Here is a 21,743-nt window from a genome sequence, read left to right as displayed (position 1 = left end):
CTCTGTCTTTCCTTGACACTGAGGTTCGCTGGCTGCCCGGGACGCTGCAAGAACGCAGAGAGCGACGGTAGTGGAAGCGAGCGGGCCAATCGCCTACAGCCAGAAGCTCGGTCTTGCTGCCAGGCGGTTCGCGGGAGGGAAACAAGCATTACCCGGGGGCGGCAGCAGTGTCGCTCTGAGAGCGTCCGCTACCCCACAGCGGAAAAGCACTGCGCACGCGCAGACCGGCCCGCCCCAGAGGCACCCTTGGGTAGGCCCGGCCTCGCCTCCAGCCCTCCGCTGACCCCGCTGCTCGGTCATTCCCGCCTTGTCAACCCCGCCAGGTTTCCCGCGCCTTCTTCGCGCCGGTGCGGGTCGCGACTACCCGCGCAGAGCCTGAGCGGGCGCCGGCGGGAAGGGGAAGCGGCGGGTAAGAAGGGCCTGCGTCCGGGGTGCGTCTGTGACGGGTTGGGAATTTCCTCCGGCTTCCACCGGCTCTCAGGACCCCTGAGGAGGGGAGAGGAGCCTCTGGAACCAGGTTCCTTCTGCCGCTCAGGCGTGCGCTGCTAGTCGAATTGTTTTCGCCCTCTCCGGAGCTTCGTCCGGTCCGGTCCGCTCCCCGTCCCCACTGGAGAATCCGAAGGCCCAGACCCCGGCTAGTCAGCTGACCCCAAACCTGTCTGAGATTCCTTCCCCGCCAATTGGTAGCGCCTTAATGTTTATCCGCCGTCAGTGTCGCAGCAGCATAGGGGTAACTCCAGGTCCAGCCCCAATTCAAGCACAAAGAGCATCGGGTTGTTTTTTGTTTTTTGGGTTTTTTTTTGAGACGCTCTCGTCCTGGGATTCTTTCTGACCAAACAGTTTCCAAATGCTAAAGGCCACCAAACAGGGTTTTTTGTTGTTTTTTTTTTTACTTTCCTTTGAAGTCTCCACCGTTTCCTAATAATGTCTTTAAAGTTTGTGTCTCTTGAGGCACGTCTTTTACATCCCTGTGCAATGTCCCGTAATTATGCTTTTTCCCTTTAGAAATACCGTCACTCCATGTGCCGCCTTTTGGAATGAAGTAAACCACTGGCAGTGTGATATCAGCAGTTATTAAGAAGCGTGGTAACAAATTAGGATTTCTGTTCTCTGCCCCTAGAGTGGATGGATATTCAGTGAACTCTTTTGTAGTAGGAGGCAGTATTTTAGCCCAGTGGCTGTGCTTTATACCTTAAGGTTAGGGACAGAGGAGGTAACTTATAATTAAACCACTGGGGTCCAAAATCTGCCAACAGGAAGAAATATAAAATAAAAAAAAGTTTGATAGCCAGGTCATGTTTAATGATATCTGCAGGTCAAATTTCTGTGTAGAGACAAATACAGTTTGCTTTTACATGCCAGTTAAATGTAACATTCTGTAGATGCTAATGTGAAGTTTTAGCAGCCACCTTGGAACTTCTCAATCAAATTTCTCAAGTTAATCATGATAATCAGCTTAGTTATTTTTACGGTTTAAGTTTGACTGAATGCTATAAACTTAATCACGTTTTTCTAACACCAGACCACACCATTTCTGTCAGTCTTATTACCAATTCTCCTTGATGACTAAATTACAAAATTTTAGTCATCTTAGATTCCCCCTGTGCATCATCTCCATATCTCTTAAATAACTGAATTTATGGTTTCTTTATTCAATAGTAACTTGGATTTATCCTTCTGATTCTCATTGTTGAAACTGTAAGGCTGTTTTTAGGACTTTGCTACCTTTAGCTCATCCCCCTGAAGGCTCAAATAACAATGCTGAAACATGACTATGCCACGTTTACTTTTGATGAACCTGTAAAAGCTCAGGTCCAAATTTCTGTGCTTGGGTCAAAGCCCTCTCTAGAACCTGGTGTAATAATTCCTATGCATATGATATAGTGGGAAAAGCCCATTTAGAGTAAGAAGACCTGGATTCAAATACCAAGACTCTCATACTAACACTTTATCTTTGGGAATCTTTGATCTTGTTTCCTTGTCTCTCATTTCAAATAATATGTGAGAATTACAGTTGGCTTAATGTATGGAAAAGCTATCAAAGTTAAAAACAAGCTATTACTGTTATTTCTTATTGTACTCATTTATTTTATAAACATTTGAAAATGTAATATATGTTAGATTCTTGTGCTATAGCTATGAAAGTTAGTCCCGCCCTTAAGGATCTGTCTTTCAAGGTGTGTTTGTGTGTGTGTGTGTGTAGGGAGTAGAGTGATAGAGTGACAAGACAGAGTGTGATATAGGCTGTAAAATAGGTAAGCTTAAGGTGAGCGCCAAACCCAGAAAAGAAAGGAATAGGGACAGGTTCCTGAAGGAAATTATATTTGAACAGTGTCTTGAATTAAAACAATGATGCAGAAGGAAAGGGTGGATAAGAGTGCCATGAAAGAGTCACTTTAAGAAAACTGCAAATTGTTAGGTTTTGTCGGAGTATTAAGTTCAAAGAGGAATATGGGAGATAGGACTGGATAGGTGAACAGAGGTAAGATTTGAAGGGCTTTGTGTGCTAAGGGGTGTGCAAATTGAAAGATTTTAAACAGACAGATGCCTTGATGCTTTTTGAAAGTTCATTCTGGCTGCAATGTGTTCTTCCTTACTGTACAAAAACTTCTTTCTGCCTTTGTGCCTTGCCTTCTTTTCTTTACTCCACCAAGATGGGCTAATACCCTCTCCTCATACCTTAATTCTTTCTATCTTTCAATATCCACTTCGGGTCCCATTTCTGCTGTGAAGTGTCCTCCAATTATTTTAGGCCTCATTACTTATTCTCTTCTCTGAAACCCTATTACGAACAGTACCACCCAGTTTAGTCCTTATTTGCTTCCTGTGTGTTTTATGTACTTAAGTAGATCGGAAGCTCCTTGAAGATAAGGAACGTTTCATATGTGTATGAAAAGACATGTTAAACACAAAAATATGTTGTTTGGTCTCTATATTTTGTTTTTCAGGGTGGGACCAGATTAATGGGCAACAGCCCTTTTAATTAATTTATCATTATCATGGCTAATGAGGGTTGTCCCAAGGCTGGTGATAGTCCTTTTTCATCAGATAAACATGCCCAACTCATCTTGGCCCAGATCAGTAAAATGAGGAATGGACAGCATTTCTGTGATGTGCAGCTGCAAGTTGAAAAGGAAAGTTTTAAAGTTCACCGGCTGGTTTTGGCTGCTAGTAGTCCTTACTTTGCAGCTTTGTTCACTGGAGGAATGAAAGAGTCCTCAAAAGATGTTGTACAGATTCTAGGAATTGAAGCTGGAATATTTCGAATACTTCTAGATTTCATTTACACAGGTATGTTAAGTGAGCCTGTAGATTTGAGTGAAGAATGATGCAATCTCTCATAGGGACATAAATTAATCTAACTTACATGGAAAGTAATTTGACAGTATGTTATTATGAGTCTGAAAAGTTCATATCTTTTGACCCCATGTTTATTTTCTAGGAATCCTAAGGAATTAATTAGTGATACAGGCAAATATTTCTGTACCAAATGTTTATTGTAACATTATTTATAATACTATATAATTGAATATAATTGTCTCAACAGGTCGTATAATTATGGTACATGTATATATAATGGAATATTTTTTAAATCTCAATTCATTTAAATATATACTATCATGGAAGAATGTTTACAATATATTAAATGAAGAAAATCTGGATAAATATCACCCCAATTTTGTTTTAAAAAAATCATTTGTTTGTATTTGTGCACAAAGACCAGAATGTTGGTGTTTACCTTTAGATGATGGAAAAGTCTTATTTTTCCCTTTTTTCCTGTTTTTCCATCAAAATGTTTATAATCAACATGTGTTATTTTAATCAGAACTTTTATTTTTAAAATGTTTTTGAAGAGTTTTAATAACAGAAAATACACACAAAATTATATGTGAGGTATGTCTTATATGTAACATAAATATACATGAAAAAACAAAGAAATATACTAAAGTGTTAATACAGTGTATATGTATGGGAAAATGTGTGATTTTCATATTAATTTTTATATTTTTCTGCCTTAAAGTTTTTTTTTCTGTAGTGAATACATATTAGTCTTATAATCAGGAAAAAAATGTTTGAAAACAAAAACCATGTTTGATTGGTCTAGTTTGGATAACACACCATGCTCTCCTTAAAGGACTACTAGGTGGGAGATAATTATGTGGCCTGAAAAAGTGTTTATTTAATGAATGGTATTTAAACCTAGAAAATGACAAAAGGTGATTTTTCTTTGTGTTATATAATATTCTCTTTTGGAAATTTTCAGACAATAGCTTACTTAATTTTGGGATGTAAAAATGTCTACTGAAAGCAATGCAGCTCTGCCTATTGGCTAATGCACAAATTAACATTGAGGGGTTCTTGATCTCACTTTTCTAAATGACTTGTGTGAGCTGAAAACTGCTTCATAAATACCCCTGCTTCTCTTATTTGCAAAGTAGAAATTTACACAGATTAATCCAATGGAATTAGTGTTTGAACTACATAAAAACAAGAAATGCCACAAGTTGTGTATTCTGCCTCCGCTGTCTGACAGTAACAAGAAAAGATATTTAGTGACAGAATATTCATGACATCAGTACCATATTGCTTGGCACTTCCGTTAAAGAAATAAAAAGTGGTAAAACCCAGAGACATAAAAGCTACTGAGCGTATCAGGGGAAAATAACATGTAGAATATTGATATTTAAGGCTAAAATTGGTATAACAGTTAAGAACAGCATTTGGCTCCTCGTAAAAGATATTAAAAGTTTGTTTTTCCACAAAATTAATCCATAGTAGGCATTCCAGGGCTGGTATGGTGACTTCATGATGTCATTATCGTCCCATTATTCTTCCAACATTTTGCTTCAGGATCTATAGTTTGTAGGTTTTAATATCATGATTACCAAACTCCAGCCAGTGGAAGGAAGATGGGCCTGCTAGCAGAGTCTACTTTTTAAACTTTTCTGGTAGCCCTACCCAGTAACTGCTGTGTATATCCGATTCGCCAAACTCAAAAATTCGCCCCTATCTGCAAGGGAGGCTAAGAAATGTAATTTTCTGTAGAGCAAAATTGCCACCCAAAGCAAAATCAAAGTTCTGTTAGTAAGGATTTGAAAGTGAATATTGGATATTTATTGGAGAGAGAATTTTGTAGTCTTTGATACAATTAGTTCTTAAAAAACATGTTCTTTGATTTTCATTGTAATAGCATTTCTCCTTTGAGGGATGTGGAGGCAGCAAAACCTGTTACTCTGTTGATCTCTCCTTTGGACTTGGCTATACATTCTGTTAACAATTCACAATTCTAATAGATTTTAACATATTTCACACCTCAGATTTTTATTCACTTCACTTTGAATCAGATGACCTGGGTTTTTGATCTAGCTCTGCCACTAATTATGTGATACAAGGCATTTCATTTAACTTTAGTCAATTATTCATTCTTTCAACAGATATTTATGAATATGATTTTTGAACTAGGTACTAGGGATCTGAGGTAAACAAGACAAGCATGACCTCTGCCTTCACAGAATTTTATAGTAATGCAGATTAGGTATTTTACAAAATAGAAATGAACTCGTGAGAGCCTCATTTTCCTGGTGGTACAGTGGGGATAGTAGCACTTTATAATTTATGTGAGGTTAAATGAAATAAATTTTAATAAATGTAAAAGTACTTTTTGTAATCTATAAAGCCTTATTAAGCCAGAGGGAATTCTTTTTATTACTATCAAGTAATTCTTGGCTTTATCTGGTAGCAGTCAGTCATTCAATGCCCTTAGATCACCACCCATGATCTTATCTTCTCCAAGTTTGTGGTGAATTCTCATTCAAGTCAGTTTTATCTCAGTTTTCTTTGAATCCACTGCTATTGTGGATTCTATTTCTTATACTTTAAGAAAACTCCCTGTTTGCATTCAACAAGCCATATTCTTCCTCTCACCATAATATCTTTGGCCAATCATTCATTTAAGATAAAACTTTTGAGCACCTAGTCTAGGCTAGGCATTGAGAATACAGAAGGGACAAGCCTTGCTCCAACAGACTTTATAAATCTAATTGGGAATACAAACTTTAGACAAATAGTTTAGTGGAGTGAATGTTGTTAAAATGATAAAGAGAAAGTAAGACTGAGTGGAGAATTTATCCTTATTAGGTAGAAGAATTACAATTTTTTTCCTTCTAAATGTAATTGACTATTCGATGTCCTCTCAAAGTCATTCTATAAATATGTGAAATCGAAGCCCTCTGGAAAGAGAATAGTATATATAATTTCTTAAATGTTAAGTATTTAATGACTCTTCATATATTATAGACTCTTGGTTTATACCTAATATTAAAATTAACATCTGTGTGGCACTTGATTATCATAATTAAAGATAGGGACTCTGTCTCACCCTCCCAAGTGCCTAAGTAAATGTTTGTTAGATGCAAATAGCCTTATGTTAAAAGTATGGACTTTGATGTCAGTCCCTACCCTCAACTCACTTAACCATGTAACTTGGAGGCAAGTTACTTAAACTTTCTGATTCTGTTTTCTTAATACAAAAATAAGGGGGGAAAAACATACTAATGGGGTTGTAGTCAGGGTTAAACAAATGTATAAAGCAATTACTGCTATGGTTCATTGTAAGTGTTCCATAAATGTTAGGTATCATCATTAAAGTTTTGTGCTCTTTGTACAAATTGTTTGTTGCCTTTTTACTTAGCTATCGGTGGAATCAAGTATAATGCTTTTTGAGAATAAGTCAATGTTTGTTTTTAATTTTCTGGTTATTCTGTCGCCCTATTTCCTTAGGTATAGTGAACATAGCTGTGAATAATGTTCAGGAGTTGATTGTTGCAGCAGACATGCTACAGTTGACTGAAGTTGTTAATCTTTGCTGTGAATTTCTGAAAGGACAAATTGATCCACTGAACTGCATTGGGATCTTTCAGTTCTCTGAGCAAATTGCCTGTCATGATCTTTTGGAATTCACAGAAAACTACATTCATGTCCATTTCTTGGAAGTTCAGAGTGGGGAAGAGTTCCTGGCCCTTACAAGAGATCAGCTGATCAAAATTTTACGAAGTGAAGAGCTTAGCATTGAGGATGAATACCAAGTCTTCTTAGCTGCAATGCAATGGATTCTCAAAGATCTGGGAAAAAGAAGAAAACATGTGGTGGAAGTACTAGACCCAATTCGATTCCCTTTATTACCTCCTCAGAGGCTTTTAAAGTATATAGAAGGTAATTTTTTTGTTGCATATCAAATTAGTCAATTATCCAGTGGCTTTTTTTCTGTTTAAAATGTGATAGTGTTTTTATTTTTCAATTCAATAGCAGACATTTATTGAACAATGACTATATGCAAGATACAGACTTTTTATGTTTTGTGAGTAGACAGTAGTAGTTCAGTACTTCTACCCTTTAATTTTAATCAAATCCTTATGTACCTTTTTTGAGATTAAATACTAACAGATGAAAGTTTTAGATAAAATTAGTGACAGAACTAAAATACTGCTGTTTCTGGCAGTACTAATTATTTCAGTGTAAAATTTCTTATCACTCTGAAAAAGTCAGCAAAACCTAACATTTGAGGAAAATGCATATGCTAAAAACAAAACCAAAACTCAGTAAATCCTGCAAGTGCTCTCATTATAAATTTTCTATTGATGTAATATCATAGCTCCTAAGTAGCCTTTGAATCATCTTTAAATTCTAAACTTTGAAAATACTTTTCACCATAGTATAAAATAGTTTATATCTTTTTATTAGAAAATAATAATATTTAAATTTATTTTTAAAAACTACTTTAGACCTAGTTTCAAGATTTGAAGCTTGTTTTCTTGTCATACACTGAAACTTTAGGATACGGCTGACTTAGAAATGATCTTCTTATGAATTAAATATACTGTTAGCATTAAAGGTATAATTCTGTGAAGGAATTGTATTTAATGAGGCTGTTTGGTTTTTCTCCACTGTAATTTAATAGTGTTAACAGAATTTTGTAGGTTTTTCTGAGTTTAAATGCATATATAGTCAATTCTTGATGTTCACAGTAGTTATGGTCTATAAAGTTACCATGAACACCAAATTGGCAAATACTAAGCCATTGTTCATAAGAGAAACATGGGGTAAGTTCTTAGAACCCTTTGGTCAAGACATTTTTCTAATTTGATCAATGCAAACCTTGTTTTTTTGTGTGTTTCTGTCAAAACACCTTATTTAATATATTCATTAACATCGATTCATTAACATTGACCTCATGGCCAATAGTATAATAACTCATGCCTGAATGAAGCCTAACATCACATCATAAGTGCCTTCGTGCACTTATGAACACCTCATAGTATACTTCACTTAGTATAGAGCACCTACATACTATACTTGACATAGTATACAGCACTTCGGCAGTGTACTTGGAGGTCATTTTAAACAGTGAAATCACCAAAAAAAAAGTGAAAAACATGGCACTAACTAGACTGTGAAAAGGACACTTGTTTACAGTATGAGAGCTGAAATAGGAAGGCAGAGCATCACCTTGTTTGGTCTTGCTGGAGAACATGCTTGTCAGGATGATGCAGATTTTTTGCCACTCTGTGGCATGTTCATGAATGACTGGAAAGCACCATAAGTATTCATTTGGGTTACAAATACATTTTGGTGAGTAGATGTGCTCACAAGTAAGGGATCCACAAATAATGAAGACTGACTGTATTTAAATGCTAGAACAAGAAGAGAAATTATCCAGACATATTTTTGTATGAATCGTGAGAATTTAGGAGTGGGACAAAAGCTTTAATGGTTGAATTGGTTTTTCCCAAGTGCCACAGAAACAGAATACTAAAGGAAAGTTCCTCTGCTAGGAACAAGGGAAGGTTTCCTGGAATCAGGGCATATTTTCCTACAGCTTTTAGTATTATAGTATTCCAGTCTTGCACTGCTTATTAAGCATGCCAGATAGTTATCACCTAAAGGTATTTCACTGAACTAAACCTGCAAAGAGTCAAGAGAGAACTAATGGAAGATTTTTTTAAAGGGAACCTTAATATTTTTCAATTTTGAATGTTTCTTCTTTTTGATCTTATTAAAGAAAAGATGGACAATTTATATAGGAAAGTAATGAGAATTTTCGTGATTTTGTTAGTTGACCTGCTTTCCTCAATATTGCCTTTGGGATGTGGGTACAAGGCCTGGAGACAGTCCCGTGCTAGCATATATGGTACTTTTGTGCAAATTAGAAAATAGTGCTTTTCTTAGGGGATCCAGGTCTTAGAGTTTGCCAGGTAGGACACATGTTGACTTTCATTCCCAATTCACCTCCTCAGCTAAGCAGCCTTGAGCAGGAATAACCTACCCAATCATGCTCAGAATCTTTTTAGGAAATATACCCTCGATTGAAGGAAAATATATCTTTATCAGCAATGAGAAAAATAATATTGGATATTGTAGGAAACAAACACCATTGTTTGATGATAAGTTTTTACTTTGTGATTGTTAAATGGGCTTTTACTTTGTGGAAACATGTCTTTTCAATGTTATTTAAAAGTTGATTAAAATGTAATCTTTTTAAACATTGCTTTAGGAGTATCTGATTTTAATCTTCGTGTTGCATTGCAAACACTTTTGAAAGAGTACTGTGAGGTGTGCAAATCTCCCAAAGAGAACAAGTTTTGTAGTTTTCTGCAAACATCTAAGGTCCGACCTCGGAAGAAAGCAAGAAAGTACCTGTATGCAGTAGGTGAGAACCTTTTAAAAAGTAATAGAAATTATCTTTATTTTCAGAATCAAACCTTTTAATATTTTATTATTATACATGTCAGAATATTCAGGTGCATCAAATAGACATTTAATTTCACATACAGGCTACAGATTTATAAATTGTGTTTATATAATACAGTAGACACATTGCTACTCACTTGACATCTATTCTGTGATCTAAGTCTTTGAGTTCTTAGATTACCCAATTATTATCAATAGCTGACTAAAGAAATACGGCTTTAAAAGTTGAAAATTTGAATTATAATGAAAAATAAAGTCAACCTCAAAAATTTTAATTATTTACAGTTTCTTAGGTGGTCATTATAGATATTAGGAACCAGTGGTCCCCAAAGTGGGGATGTGCGCAGTAATCTATGGCTGTATCAGATCAACATATTAAAACTTCTTTTCATTTTTATTTTTAAAAGCATTAAACCATATCAGTGTTTGATATATATGACAGATTGCCCAGGTTTATATACATAACATAATTTATATATAAATACTTTTTATAAAATAATATTGACTATCAACTGTAATTGAAAATTTTTAAAAAATAAAAAAAATAGACTCATGGACATGGACTATAGACTAGTGGTTACCAGAGGGTGGGGGGAGAGGGGAGGTAAATGAGGTAAAGGGGGTCAAATATGTGGTGACAGAAAGAAATCTAATTATGGGAGGTGAACACACAGTGTAAATATATATATATATGCCTTGCTATTAAAGTGTACAGCTAAAACTTATTGGATTTCGTTAGTCAATGTCACTCTTAAAATAAATAAATTTTTTTAAAAATTAAAATATTATAAGTAAAAGAATAAATAAATATAAAATAAATAAAAATACTTGCTATGTAATTTATAATATTTATATAATTATATACATAATTTTATATATGCTATGATCTATTATGTAATTTTTGAGTACATGCTAAACTTTTTTTAATGATGGGATGTGCAAACTAGAATTTCAACTCACTATTTTTAATTGCAACAGACACTAATAGAAGTCATAATGAAACTTCCTAACAACCAGCTCCTTGATTTATGTTTTATCCAATATTCTATTATAACCAAGACCAGGTAGTAGAACACTATGGTTAACTCATTGCATTTAAGCCATAATCTTTCAGGACTTGTCACATTTAAAAAAAAATACACATATATGGCAGGCTCTAAAGCATTTATTCCTTGCTATGAAATAGTTATACTGAATGTCTAGATGTAGAGAGCCAGATTTTCTCCTTACTACCATCCCATGTTTAGCAATAGGGAATTTGTTGTGTTCCTCCTTTTCTTCCTTTGTTCAGGTGGATATACTCGGTTACAGGGAGGTCGTTGGAGTGATAGCAGAGCCCTCAGCTGTGTAGAACGCTTTGACACCTTTAGCCAGTACTGGACCACTGTGTCTTCACTTCATCAGGCTCGATGCGGGCTAGGAGTAGCAGTTCTAGGAGGGATGGTCTATGCTATTGGAGGTAATAATGAAAACAACTTATTTCCCTTGTTAGTCTTTAGCTATAAGTTGGCTGCCTTATATGCCTTATATATTGCTAGGTACTATGGAATATATGTAGATATAATTGTGCTCAGTATATATTTATTGAATGAATAAATGAAAGAAAGAAAAAGGACACACAAGATGTTGAATCATAAGGCAGAATACTTAGGTTTGGTTTTAACGAAAAGTTGTTTGTAAAATGTGGCACCAGAATTTAGGTCAACATTTATGATATAATTTAAAAAATTTTGAAAGCTGCATTGCGAATCATTTTTACTTAATGAAGTTATCTGGAGAGTAGGATATATAAAAAAGTCATTTAGACATTGGGATATATTTCATGATTGAAATCTTTTTTAAAACAATTATGAATTATAAAATAATTAATGAATAAAATTAAAGGAGGTTTAAATGTTGGAGGAAAATAATTATCAGAGAAGTATCTAAAGAGAAATAAATGCTTACTTATAATACCAATATTTCCCAGCATAAAAGAATTGTTTCCCCACTGCTCTGCAGTCAAACTCTGTCATATGTCAAGTAATCATACATGCATGAATCTGTTTCTAGATTCTTTTCTGTTCCACTGGTCTCTTTGTCTATCCTTTCTTAATTACTATAGCTTTAATTTTAAGTCTGATAAGCTTATTTGATAGGGTAGTTTCTCCTTCTGTTCTGGGAGTGCTTGGCTATTCTAAGCCCTTTGTATTTCCTATAAATTTTAGAATCAGTTTGTCAAATTTGTTTTTAAAAATACTGTATGGTTCCTGTTATATGAAGTACTTAGAGTAGTCACAGTCATAAAGACAGAAAGTATAATGATTGCCAGAGGCTGGTGGAGGGGAGAATGGGAAATTACTGTTTAATATAGAGTTTCAGTTTGACAATATGAGAAGAATTATGGAGATAGATGATTGTGATGGCTTCACAACAGTGCGAATGTTTTTAACATCACTGAACTGTACACTTAAAAACAGTTAAGATAATCTATGGCCATGAACAAGCCCGATCGGGCCTGAACAAGCCCGATCCCATCTGATCTCAGAAGTTAAGAAAGGTCGGGCCTGGTTAGTACTTGGATAGGAGACCACCTAGGAAGACCAGGTGCTGTAAGCTTAAAAAATAAGAGATTGTAAACTGACAAGGTCCTTGTAATCTGTGAGGTCAACCAAGGGTTGCCTCACCTAAAAAAAAATGGTTAAGGTAATAAATTTTATGTTATGTACATTTTAACACAAAAAAAGAGTTTTTAAAAATTGGGATATTATATCTAAATCAGTTGACTCTTCTAATTCATGAATGTGATACATCTCTTCATTCATTTAGCTATTCCTTAATTTAAAATTTTACCTAGATAAAGTTTGTAAATTTTAACAATGGAGGTCTTATACAATCTTTGTTTAGATTTATTCCTAGGTATAGTATATTTTAAAATTCTGTTTTAAGTGATATCTTTAAATTATTTTTATTTTGTTTTTTGCTAGATAAGGATTGCATTAAAAACTTAAATTATATAAGTTTTAAAATGCAAATCATATCCTCAAAAAGTACATGGATTGTTTGGATGGTAGAATTAGAAATAGATAATAGGAAAATTGTATCATTGCTTCATTAAATGGGCTTTAATAAATGACAGTGCTACAGATTCAAAATAATACTTGCTGGACATATAAATTTTAATGAATAGTATAAAGTCAGACATAATAGTTGAATTTCCGACACTGTGGAATGCTACTTAATATTGTATCATGGTTCTAGGCTATTAGCATTACCAAACCTTCTCATGTGTCTCTTTTATTTAACTCAGGTGAAAAGGATTCCATGATTTTTGATTGTACTGAATGCTATGATCCAGTTACTAAACAGTGGACAACTGTAGCTTCAATGAATCACCCCCGCTGTGGCTTGGGAGTATGTGTGTGTTATGGAGCTATCTATGCTTTGGGTAATGATGCTGTTCAATTTAAGGATATCTAGTATTATTTAAATTCTTAGTTCCTGATTACTTCAGAAATTTCTTCTCCTCCCATAGGAAACTTGTACCCTTTTAGCTTTATGTATTCTTATCAAAATATTATTACTTGAAAGTGTGAAGTGCTTAGAATGAGATGGAGATGAAATATAGATGAATGTCCAATGAAGCACTTTAGCTAAGATTAAGATAACCATTCTGGGGAGGGGGGAAAAAGATAGCCATTCTGAATATGCAGAAGTTGTTTCAAAGGTAGTTTTGAAAAATACCATATTTCCTATGCAGTATGCTGAAGTTTTTGTTTTTGTTTTGTTTTAAATCTCTAGTGAAACCAGGCAGAGTTAAAAGATCTGAGTTCTGATAACAAATTCTAACTTTTCATGTGATCTTGAACAAATAATCTCTCTGTTCCATGTGGTAATCATCCATAATATGAAGTTGTCGGATTAGATATTTTGTAAAGTGTTTGTCATAAATAAGATTCCTTTATCCCAAACATAAATTTTTTATTTGGTTACAGGTGGGTGGATTGGAGCTGAGATAGGGAACACCATTGAACGATTTGATCCTGATGAAAATAAATGGGAAGTAGTTGGCAACATGGCTGTGTCACGCTACTACTTTGGGTGTTGTGAAATGCAAGGTAATTACTTTATAAAATATTTTTTCTGAAAATATACTTCTTAAAAAACTGAGCTTGAGGCTTCATTTTCACAAAAGTATATTTTATGTCTGTTAATATTGAATGATTAAACACTAACAGTATGGAAGTTCTGCTTCTAACTTCTTATGTTTTTTAACCTCTTATTTCTTTATTTCTGTATTGCCAAAATAATCAATTTTTTTTTCCAAAATAAAGCTAGAATTAAAAATTCCAGATAAGCAAAAATACCTGACTAGGAAAATAAGCAGGCCTTAGTAAGTATTTCTAGGTAGGGATTGAATATCAAAAACAATCTTCAGTCTTTTCTTGGCTTCAGTGTTTTTTTTACAGTCCACACAGAATGTAATGCTATGATAGATTTGAAAAATGTACTGCATATTTAAATGGTTTACAGACACTATTTTAATTGTGTACTACAGGAGAGGGAGGTAGTAAGCACTGTCAAATAAAACCTGATTCTCTGTCCAGAACTGGAGAGCAGATTTATATGTACCTGCAGAGTAGGAAGCAGTCTGCTCATTGTTGTATGACAACTCATCCTGCTTTGTTCTCAGCTCAGGTTCTGCTTTGTACCTTCTCAGATTTCCACTAGCATTTAAATGTTCAAATTACATGATATAGACATATTCTATTGTTTACTATTATAAAGTTCTCTAGTTTTTTATTATTCACATCTAAAATCATAGAGCTAGAGAGGCATTTTGGAGATTATCTGTTACAACCCCTTTATTTATAAATGAGGAAGCTGAAGATTTGGAAGGTTGTGAGATATCTTTTTTCATAGCTGGTTACTGGCAAAGCTGGAGCTAGACCCCAAGTTTACTAACATTTAATTCATATTTCTTAAAATTCCATTCTTCATAATTTATAACTACTCACTTTAGAACATGGGAAACAACGCTAGAGACTCAAAAATAATTGTAGATTGTCAGAACCATTAGTTTCAATCAAATTTAAAACAGAACTCTCTGAATTACATCCTACTGTATGTACTCTAGTGAGTGATCCTGATACTTTAATCTAGCCATATAACTCTTCTAATTTAAATGTAATTCTCTTTTTTATGCCCATCTGAACAAAGGCTGTCACCAAACAGGGCCATGACATTTTTTAGAGGGGAAAAAAAATCTCTCTCCCTTTTTTACCTAGACATGGTAACAGTGGATCTGGAACTTAAGATCATCAGGCAGACAATAAGATGGGAAATCTTTATCTGAAAAATTGTTTTGTTATAACATCATTAAGTTATTTGAAAAGTCAATGCCACTTTAAGTTATACCCCTAATTCTTTGTAATATGCTTAAATGTGAGCTGCGATAAACTAGACAGAAGTCAATTTCTCTCAAAGAATATAAGCCCAACATTAAATAGAGCACCAGCATGGCAAACTGAAATCACAACTATTACCTTTGATATAATTATTTACATCCAATTTTCTATTGCATCTAAGCAAAAATATTCCATTTTCAGGTTTAATTTATGTAATTGGGGGCATCAGCAATGAAGGAATAGAGCTTCGTTCTTTTGAAGTTTATGATCCACTTTCCAAGCGTTGGTCTCCACTACCTCCAATGGGAACCAGGAGAGCATATCTTGGGGTGGCTGCCCTCAATGACTGCATATATTCTATTGGAGGGTGGAATGAGACACAAGATGCTCTTCATACTGTAGAAAAATATTCTTTTGAAGAGGTAGGTTGGATGATTTCAAATGTTTAGTGTCCTGTTATCCTTTTAATGTCTGTAAGATCTGTAGTGATATGTGTTCTTTCATTCATGATATTGATCGTTTGTAGGTTTTTTTTCTCTTTTCAAAGAACTAACTTTTGATGTCATTGATTTTTTTCTACTGATTACTCATCTTCTATTTCATTCATTTCTGTTCCTATTTTTTTCCCTTCTATTTGTTTTGGGTTTAATTTGCTCTTCTTTTTCTAGATTCTTAAAGTGGAAGCTTAAATGATTGATTTTAGACCTTTTTCTATAATGTAAACCCTTAAAGTTATAAATTGTTTTCAAGAACTTCTTTAACTATATCCTTCCTGTACATTTTGATATGTTTTGTTTTAATTAGCATTTATCTCAAAATATCTTTTAATTTTTCCCTGGTAATTTCTTCTTTGACCAGTAGGTTGTTAAAAGTATGTTATGTAATTTCCAAATATTTGGGGATTTTCCAGATATTTTTGTATTATTTATTTCTAATTTAAATCCATTGTGATCAAAGAGCATACTTTGATTTCTATCTTGGTAGATAGTTCATGTACACCTGAAAAGAATTTTAATAATGCTGTTGTTGAGTGTAGTGTTATATAAATATCAGTTAGGTCAAGTTGATTATTGTTCATGTCTTCCTGAGCCTTTCCAGAAAATTTCAGATTCTTTCATGCCTTCTCTCTTTGCATGTTTGTAAGTACCTTCTCTGTCTGTTAAAAACTTGGCTCCCATTATTCTTAATATTTATTTATTTGTGCATTCTATTTACTTGTTAAATGAAACAAATCTCCCTGTCATACCAGCTGTCTTCTCTACCTGCCACCTCTGCACATTACCTATCCTGTCACTGCACATATGACTCCACAATGTTCTCTCAGTCCCTCAGTTACTGGGTTGATTCAGTTATGGTAGGAAAAGAAGAGAAGAAAAAGATCAAGAAAGGTAGATTATATCTTCATTGAGTCACTGTTCTGTCATGCATTTGTTCATTAGTCTATTTATTCATTCAGAAATACTTATAGACTTTTTAGTATGTAAGTATGGATTAGGCATTATGCCTGGGGAACTAAAAGCAAACTAAACATACAAGGCCCAGCTCTCAAGGAGCCTAAATTCTATTGGGGAATATAGAGAAAGAAACAAACAATTGCATTACAATTTGTTAGGTCCTGGGATAATGAAGTACAAGGTGTATTATGCCATGGACTTGCCGGTTAGACCATTTTTTCCCAAGTAAATTTACATGGAATACTAATATTTTGTGTTCTTAATGGGAATTAGGTAACATGAGTTTCCCTGGCCCATTATATTTAGGGAAAGTTGGGTTAAACAAAGTTAAACTTCTTTACCACAGGACTTCTTTGCACAATGTAATACAATAATATACTTTGTGAATCTTTATGCTAAGCCTCTCAAATTTAATTGACCACACAATTAAATTTGTTTGTGGATGTTTGTGAAACATCTGAGGAATAAAGTATTTCAGGAAACATATTTTCATAAATGTGGATTAGTGTTATATTTGAATTTTGTGGTTCTTAAACTGCTTATGGTTTATTAAAATCATCAAAAATAAAGGTTGGTTTTTTTTTATTTCCCTTCATTAAGTAGAAAGATTTTTGTTAATAGCTTTATTGAGATATAATTCACACACCAAACATTTGAGTTATTTTAACTTTTTGGCAATTATAAACCATGCGCTATGAACAGGTGTGTGGACATTTTTGTGTGTATATATGATTTTCTTTTTCTTGGCTATCTATATACCTACCTAGGTGTAGAATTGATGGATCATATGGTAATTCTATGTTTAACCTTATTCGAGACTGCTAGATTATTTTCCAAAGCAGCTACACCATTTTATATAACCAACAACACTGTATAAAGGTTCTAATTTCTCCACATCCGATGCTTGTTATTTATCTTTTTGATTATTTTGATTATAGATGTCATAGTAAGTGTGAACTTGTATCTCATTTCTGACAAGTTTTTAACTTTAGTGATATTTCAAATTCCTTTCACCTTCTATATGACTTTATTTGTTAATATAGAAAAAGAACTTTTTGAGGGCACTTTCTCTTCCTAATTTTTCTGTATGACTGGAAATGAATAGATTTTTGTCCCAAAGTGTCTATTAGTAATGCGTTATCTTGTTTTTCATGCATAAATTTGAAATGTTATTGTTATTTAGTACCTACTAAAGTCCCACATTATAGATCCAAATCCTAAAGATAATGTAAAACATGTTTCTGGTTTTACGGAGTTTATTTTGGGGCTACTCAGGATAAAAAGAAAACTGTAGTTCTAATACACTGATTGAAAGGAAAGTTTAGCATTAGAGGATGAGCCCCATGGTTCCCTTATTCTTGTCAAGAGCCATTTTTTGGGGAGGCAAAGGTTAGTTCTCCCTTAATGATAAACATAACCTCAACATCCTAATTTCTCTGTAGATATTTTTGTGAATATATGTGTCTTTTAAAATATGAATGTTTTTTCAGCTATGCTAACTTTGTGATGTTCTGTAATTTCAGATAATCAAGTAGCCTTCAAATTTATTATTTTCAATTTCAAAGCATTGTCACTGATTCTAGTATTTCAGAATTTCATTTAAGTTCAGATCAGCAAACATACATTGACTCTATAATGTACTGGTGCTATTCTCGTTACTAGGATGTGAAGCTCATCTTTAAAAAGTTCACTTTCTAGCATTGATAAATAATCATTGTTCACTTTTCGTAATTTTATAAATTTTGTTTATCATATATATGTGTTATTTCTAGGTTCATTTTATTTTTTAACATGGCTATTTGCTCTTTTCTCTTGTGATTATTTCCCAGGACCTTTATTAGCTTTCTTATTTTCTGAATATAGACATTTTCCTTGGAGTAGGACATTTTGGCTGTAGCAGCTTATTGAAATTCCTTTAGGGAACACTGTATACCAGGAGTTAGCAAACTTTTCGTTAAAAGGACACATCTCTTTTTTAGCATATTCTTTTTTTTTTTTTTGGCATATTCTTTTTTTAAAAATAACTTTTGAATTTAGAAGATCATTCTTAGTTTATAGGCTTATAAAAAATGGGCTATAGTTTCCAACCCCTGATGTATACTACCTTTCTGAAAATATGTTTTACAGATCACTAACTCCCCTAGGTGGTCCTTAAAAAAAGGATTCCATGGTCAAATACATTTGGCAAGTGTTTTTTTGCTATACTGTTCTGGAGATTTATAAAGCTATTAGCATCTCAAAGATTTTTTTTCCTTTTTTGAACATCTTTTCTCACTTGATTGCTCTTCCAAATAAACTTTAAAATCACATTGTGAAATACATGCACATGCACACAAAACACACATATACACACTCAGTTTCTTTTGGGATGTTATCAGATTTACCCAACTATATGTGTTATTTTGAAGACACATAACATTTTTAAAATAATTGAGTTTTCTTATTAAAAAGGAAGCTATAGCAGTCACCTTAAATTTGTCTTAAGATTACATGCCTTAAATTTGTCTTAAGATTATATTACATATATTGATATTTTATATTTGTGTGGCTATTGGAATTAGAATATTCTATAGGGTTATTGCTGGTATGAAGAAAAACTTGTGTTTTATCTAAAGTGAAAGCCCTTTCATCCAAAGCAATTAGGGCCAGTGTTTGATCAGTTATAAGGAAATTGATTTTAAACTGTGTTCAAAGACTATTAAAAGCCCTTCTGCATACTGTATGTTTTCTTCTTTGAGCTTTGTAGGTTTGTGTTGTGTGTGTATATATATATATATATGCATTACCTACTAGTTTCTCAGATTGCCTGCCTATATACAATTTCTAGATTATCTCCTGATCATAATTATAATTACAGTCATGTTTTTCAATTATTTCCCTCTAAATTCACTACTTTGTCTACATCTACTCAAAAGTTTATTTAAAAATGTTCTATATACTAATGTGACTAGATTGTGATTTGAAATTTAAACGTGTAAAAAGAGCTAGAGTATCTGACTTCTCAACAGTTTTCTCTCATCATTTTGTGACACTGCTAATCTTTTTTTTCTCTTAACCAGGAAAAGTGGGTTGAAGTTGCCTCAATGAAAGTGCCTAGAGCAGGCATGTGTGTTGTGGCAGTCAATGGGCTTTTGTATGTTTCTGGAGGGCGATCTTCCAGCCATGATTTCTTGGCCCCAGGTACCTTGGACTCAGTTGAAGTTTATAACCCTCATTCAGATACATGGACAGAAATTGGTAACATGATCACCAGTCGTTGTGAAGGAGGTATTGCTGTACTTTGAAATATAAACCACAAGAGAGCACAAGAAAGACTTTGAAAATATCAGATCTGACCTTTTGCAAATCACACATGTATTTGGTGATAGGATCCTCTGATTCCTTTAAGTTTTCTGTGTATTTGGTAGATAGGTGTCTGCAGACTGATTTTTCTAAGAATCTAAATAAAAAGGCATATGGAATATATCGCAAATTAATAAAGAGCTCACAAAGATAATGTCAAGCTTATCAATAGAAATGCTATTTATGCTCTAGAACTGTCCAATTAGGAGAAGAATCCTATTTGTAAAAATGATTTGCTAGAAGCTTCTTGGCAAATAACGGCTTCTCCAGTTCAATTCAAGCTGTAACTTGACCCTTATGTGATGTAAGAATACCAGTGAGACAGTTTAAAGATGTCTGTACATTCATGATTCAATCCAGAGCAGAATTTTCCATGGCCATAGTTTAACCAACAGAGAAAAGCCAATGAAACAACTTCCTACTTTTATTTAATGCTAGGAGTTTTCACTAGCCCCAAACTTTTTAATGGCAGCAGACATACTGGGAGGGACATGTAGGAAATATCTAGCTATTAATATAGAGAGGTAAGTTTGAACCTGTTCATAACAGCATAAAAAAAGCTTTTGCTCACTTAGGTTTTTTTGTCTTGATGCTGAGAATACAAGTGAGTAATTAATAGGTTCTTAGTGACAGTGCTTTATAGGATATAATAGGATGTCGTAATGGGAGATAGAGCCTAGCAAGTGGTATGCACCTAGTAAACTTCTTCCCTATTTTCTAAATAGTCACCAAAAATATCTGGCTTTGGGAAGAGGGAATTTTATTAGATTATCGAGCTTTTTTTTTTTTTTTTGTGAAGCTTACTTGTACTTGGGCAAGCCTTAATATGAGCTTACTATGAGGCTAATGCCTGCCTTGAAGGTGGAATTATAGATACTTGTGAAACTTCTTATAGATGCTGATTCATAAGATGGAAAGGCTTCTTCTCATCCAAAACTGCTTCTCAAAACCTCTTATTTTCCTCAAGAAGTATTCTAAAGAATTGTTCTGAAAGGAAGATTCTTCATATACATGATCATGACTTTTAAGTTATTTCTGCTAGTCAGTTGAAGCCATTTAAATTCAAGGTCTTGCATACATTTAGGTTTACCTAGCTGATTCCAGGATTTGATTTCTATATTCCTGATTTCCCCTCTTCTTTACTAAAGTCCTTCAGTATATTGTTATAGGTATCAGTAGCTTATTTAGATAGAAAACTTTTGGTAAACCTCAGGTAGCATTCCTATCCAAAATATTTGGATTGGCCCACAAGGATACTTTTCTTCATAACTTAATCATATGTTTATATTAAGAAAAGCTTATGTAGTACAAACAGAAAGCTCTGAAAGTCTGAAGGGTCACAGATACCTGGTTGGAATCTATAAAATGTCAACGAATGAAGTGTCAAAGTAATTTGTAGACTATTTGAGCTCATGTGCCTAAATATTTCCAGTTATAAAGAATCTGCATTCTGGTTCAAAAGAAATTTACAAAATGCTCCTATTATTTAATTCTCATTATTGCCTGGCAACCTAAAGTGGCACTGTTAAGGGAGGCATTTTGTAATGCTGTGGCAGAAATGTAATGTCAAAACAATCAATGTTTGGGCTTAATAGGTCCAGATGATCCCTGAAAATAGGTCATTGTAAATATGCTTGTTACTTCTAAGGTAATGACATTGTTTTACAAAGAATATACTAATAAAGTATTTTCATTTTTGCTTTTCTGGGATTTTGCTTTTCCTTCTGAGAAAGATCTTCTGAGGAGTATGAGCTTTCTTTCCCTTATTAGGCTCTAGTAAACTATTCTCTACATTCATAAAGGATTGTGTGGT

At 33.9% G+C, this 21,743-nt stretch overlaps 1 protein-coding gene across 2 annotated transcripts; it reads left to right on the top strand.

The window, feature by feature from the left end:
• The first annotated feature begins 260 nt into the window (after positions 1 to 260).
• IPP (intracisternal A particle-promoted polypeptide) lies at positions 261 to 21,635 on the top strand. 2 transcript variants are annotated; one of them, XM_006919143.3, is made up of 10 exons: positions 261 to 409; positions 1,006 to 1,086; positions 2,949 to 3,291; positions 6,781 to 7,212; positions 9,551 to 9,706; positions 11,039 to 11,206; positions 13,037 to 13,174; positions 13,722 to 13,844; positions 15,336 to 15,556; positions 19,648 to 21,635. In XM_006919143.3, the coding sequence occupies exons 3-10, from the start codon at positions 3,000 to 3,002 to the stop codon at positions 19,870 to 19,872; spliced, it is 1,755 nt and encodes a 584-aa protein (XP_006919205.1). In that variant the 5' UTR covers positions 261 to 409; positions 1,006 to 1,086; positions 2,949 to 2,999; the 3' UTR covers positions 19,873 to 21,635. The 2 variants fall into 2 exon arrangements, with proteins under 2 accessions (XP_006919205.1, XP_015450673.1); XM_015595187.2 differs by lacking the exon at positions 1,006 to 1,086 and having other exon boundaries at positions 262 to 409.
• The last annotated feature ends 108 nt before the right edge of the window (positions 21,636 to 21,743 follow it).

Source organism: Pteropus alecto, unplaced genomic scaffold (genome assembly GCF_000325575.1).
Source record: "Pteropus alecto unplaced genomic scaffold, ASM32557v1 scaffold25, whole genome shotgun sequence".
NCBI lineage: Eukaryota > Metazoa > Chordata > Mammalia > Chiroptera > Pteropodidae > Pteropus > Pteropus alecto.
Note: the sequence above shows the minus strand (reverse complement) of the source record. Positions and strands in the feature narration are given on the sequence as shown.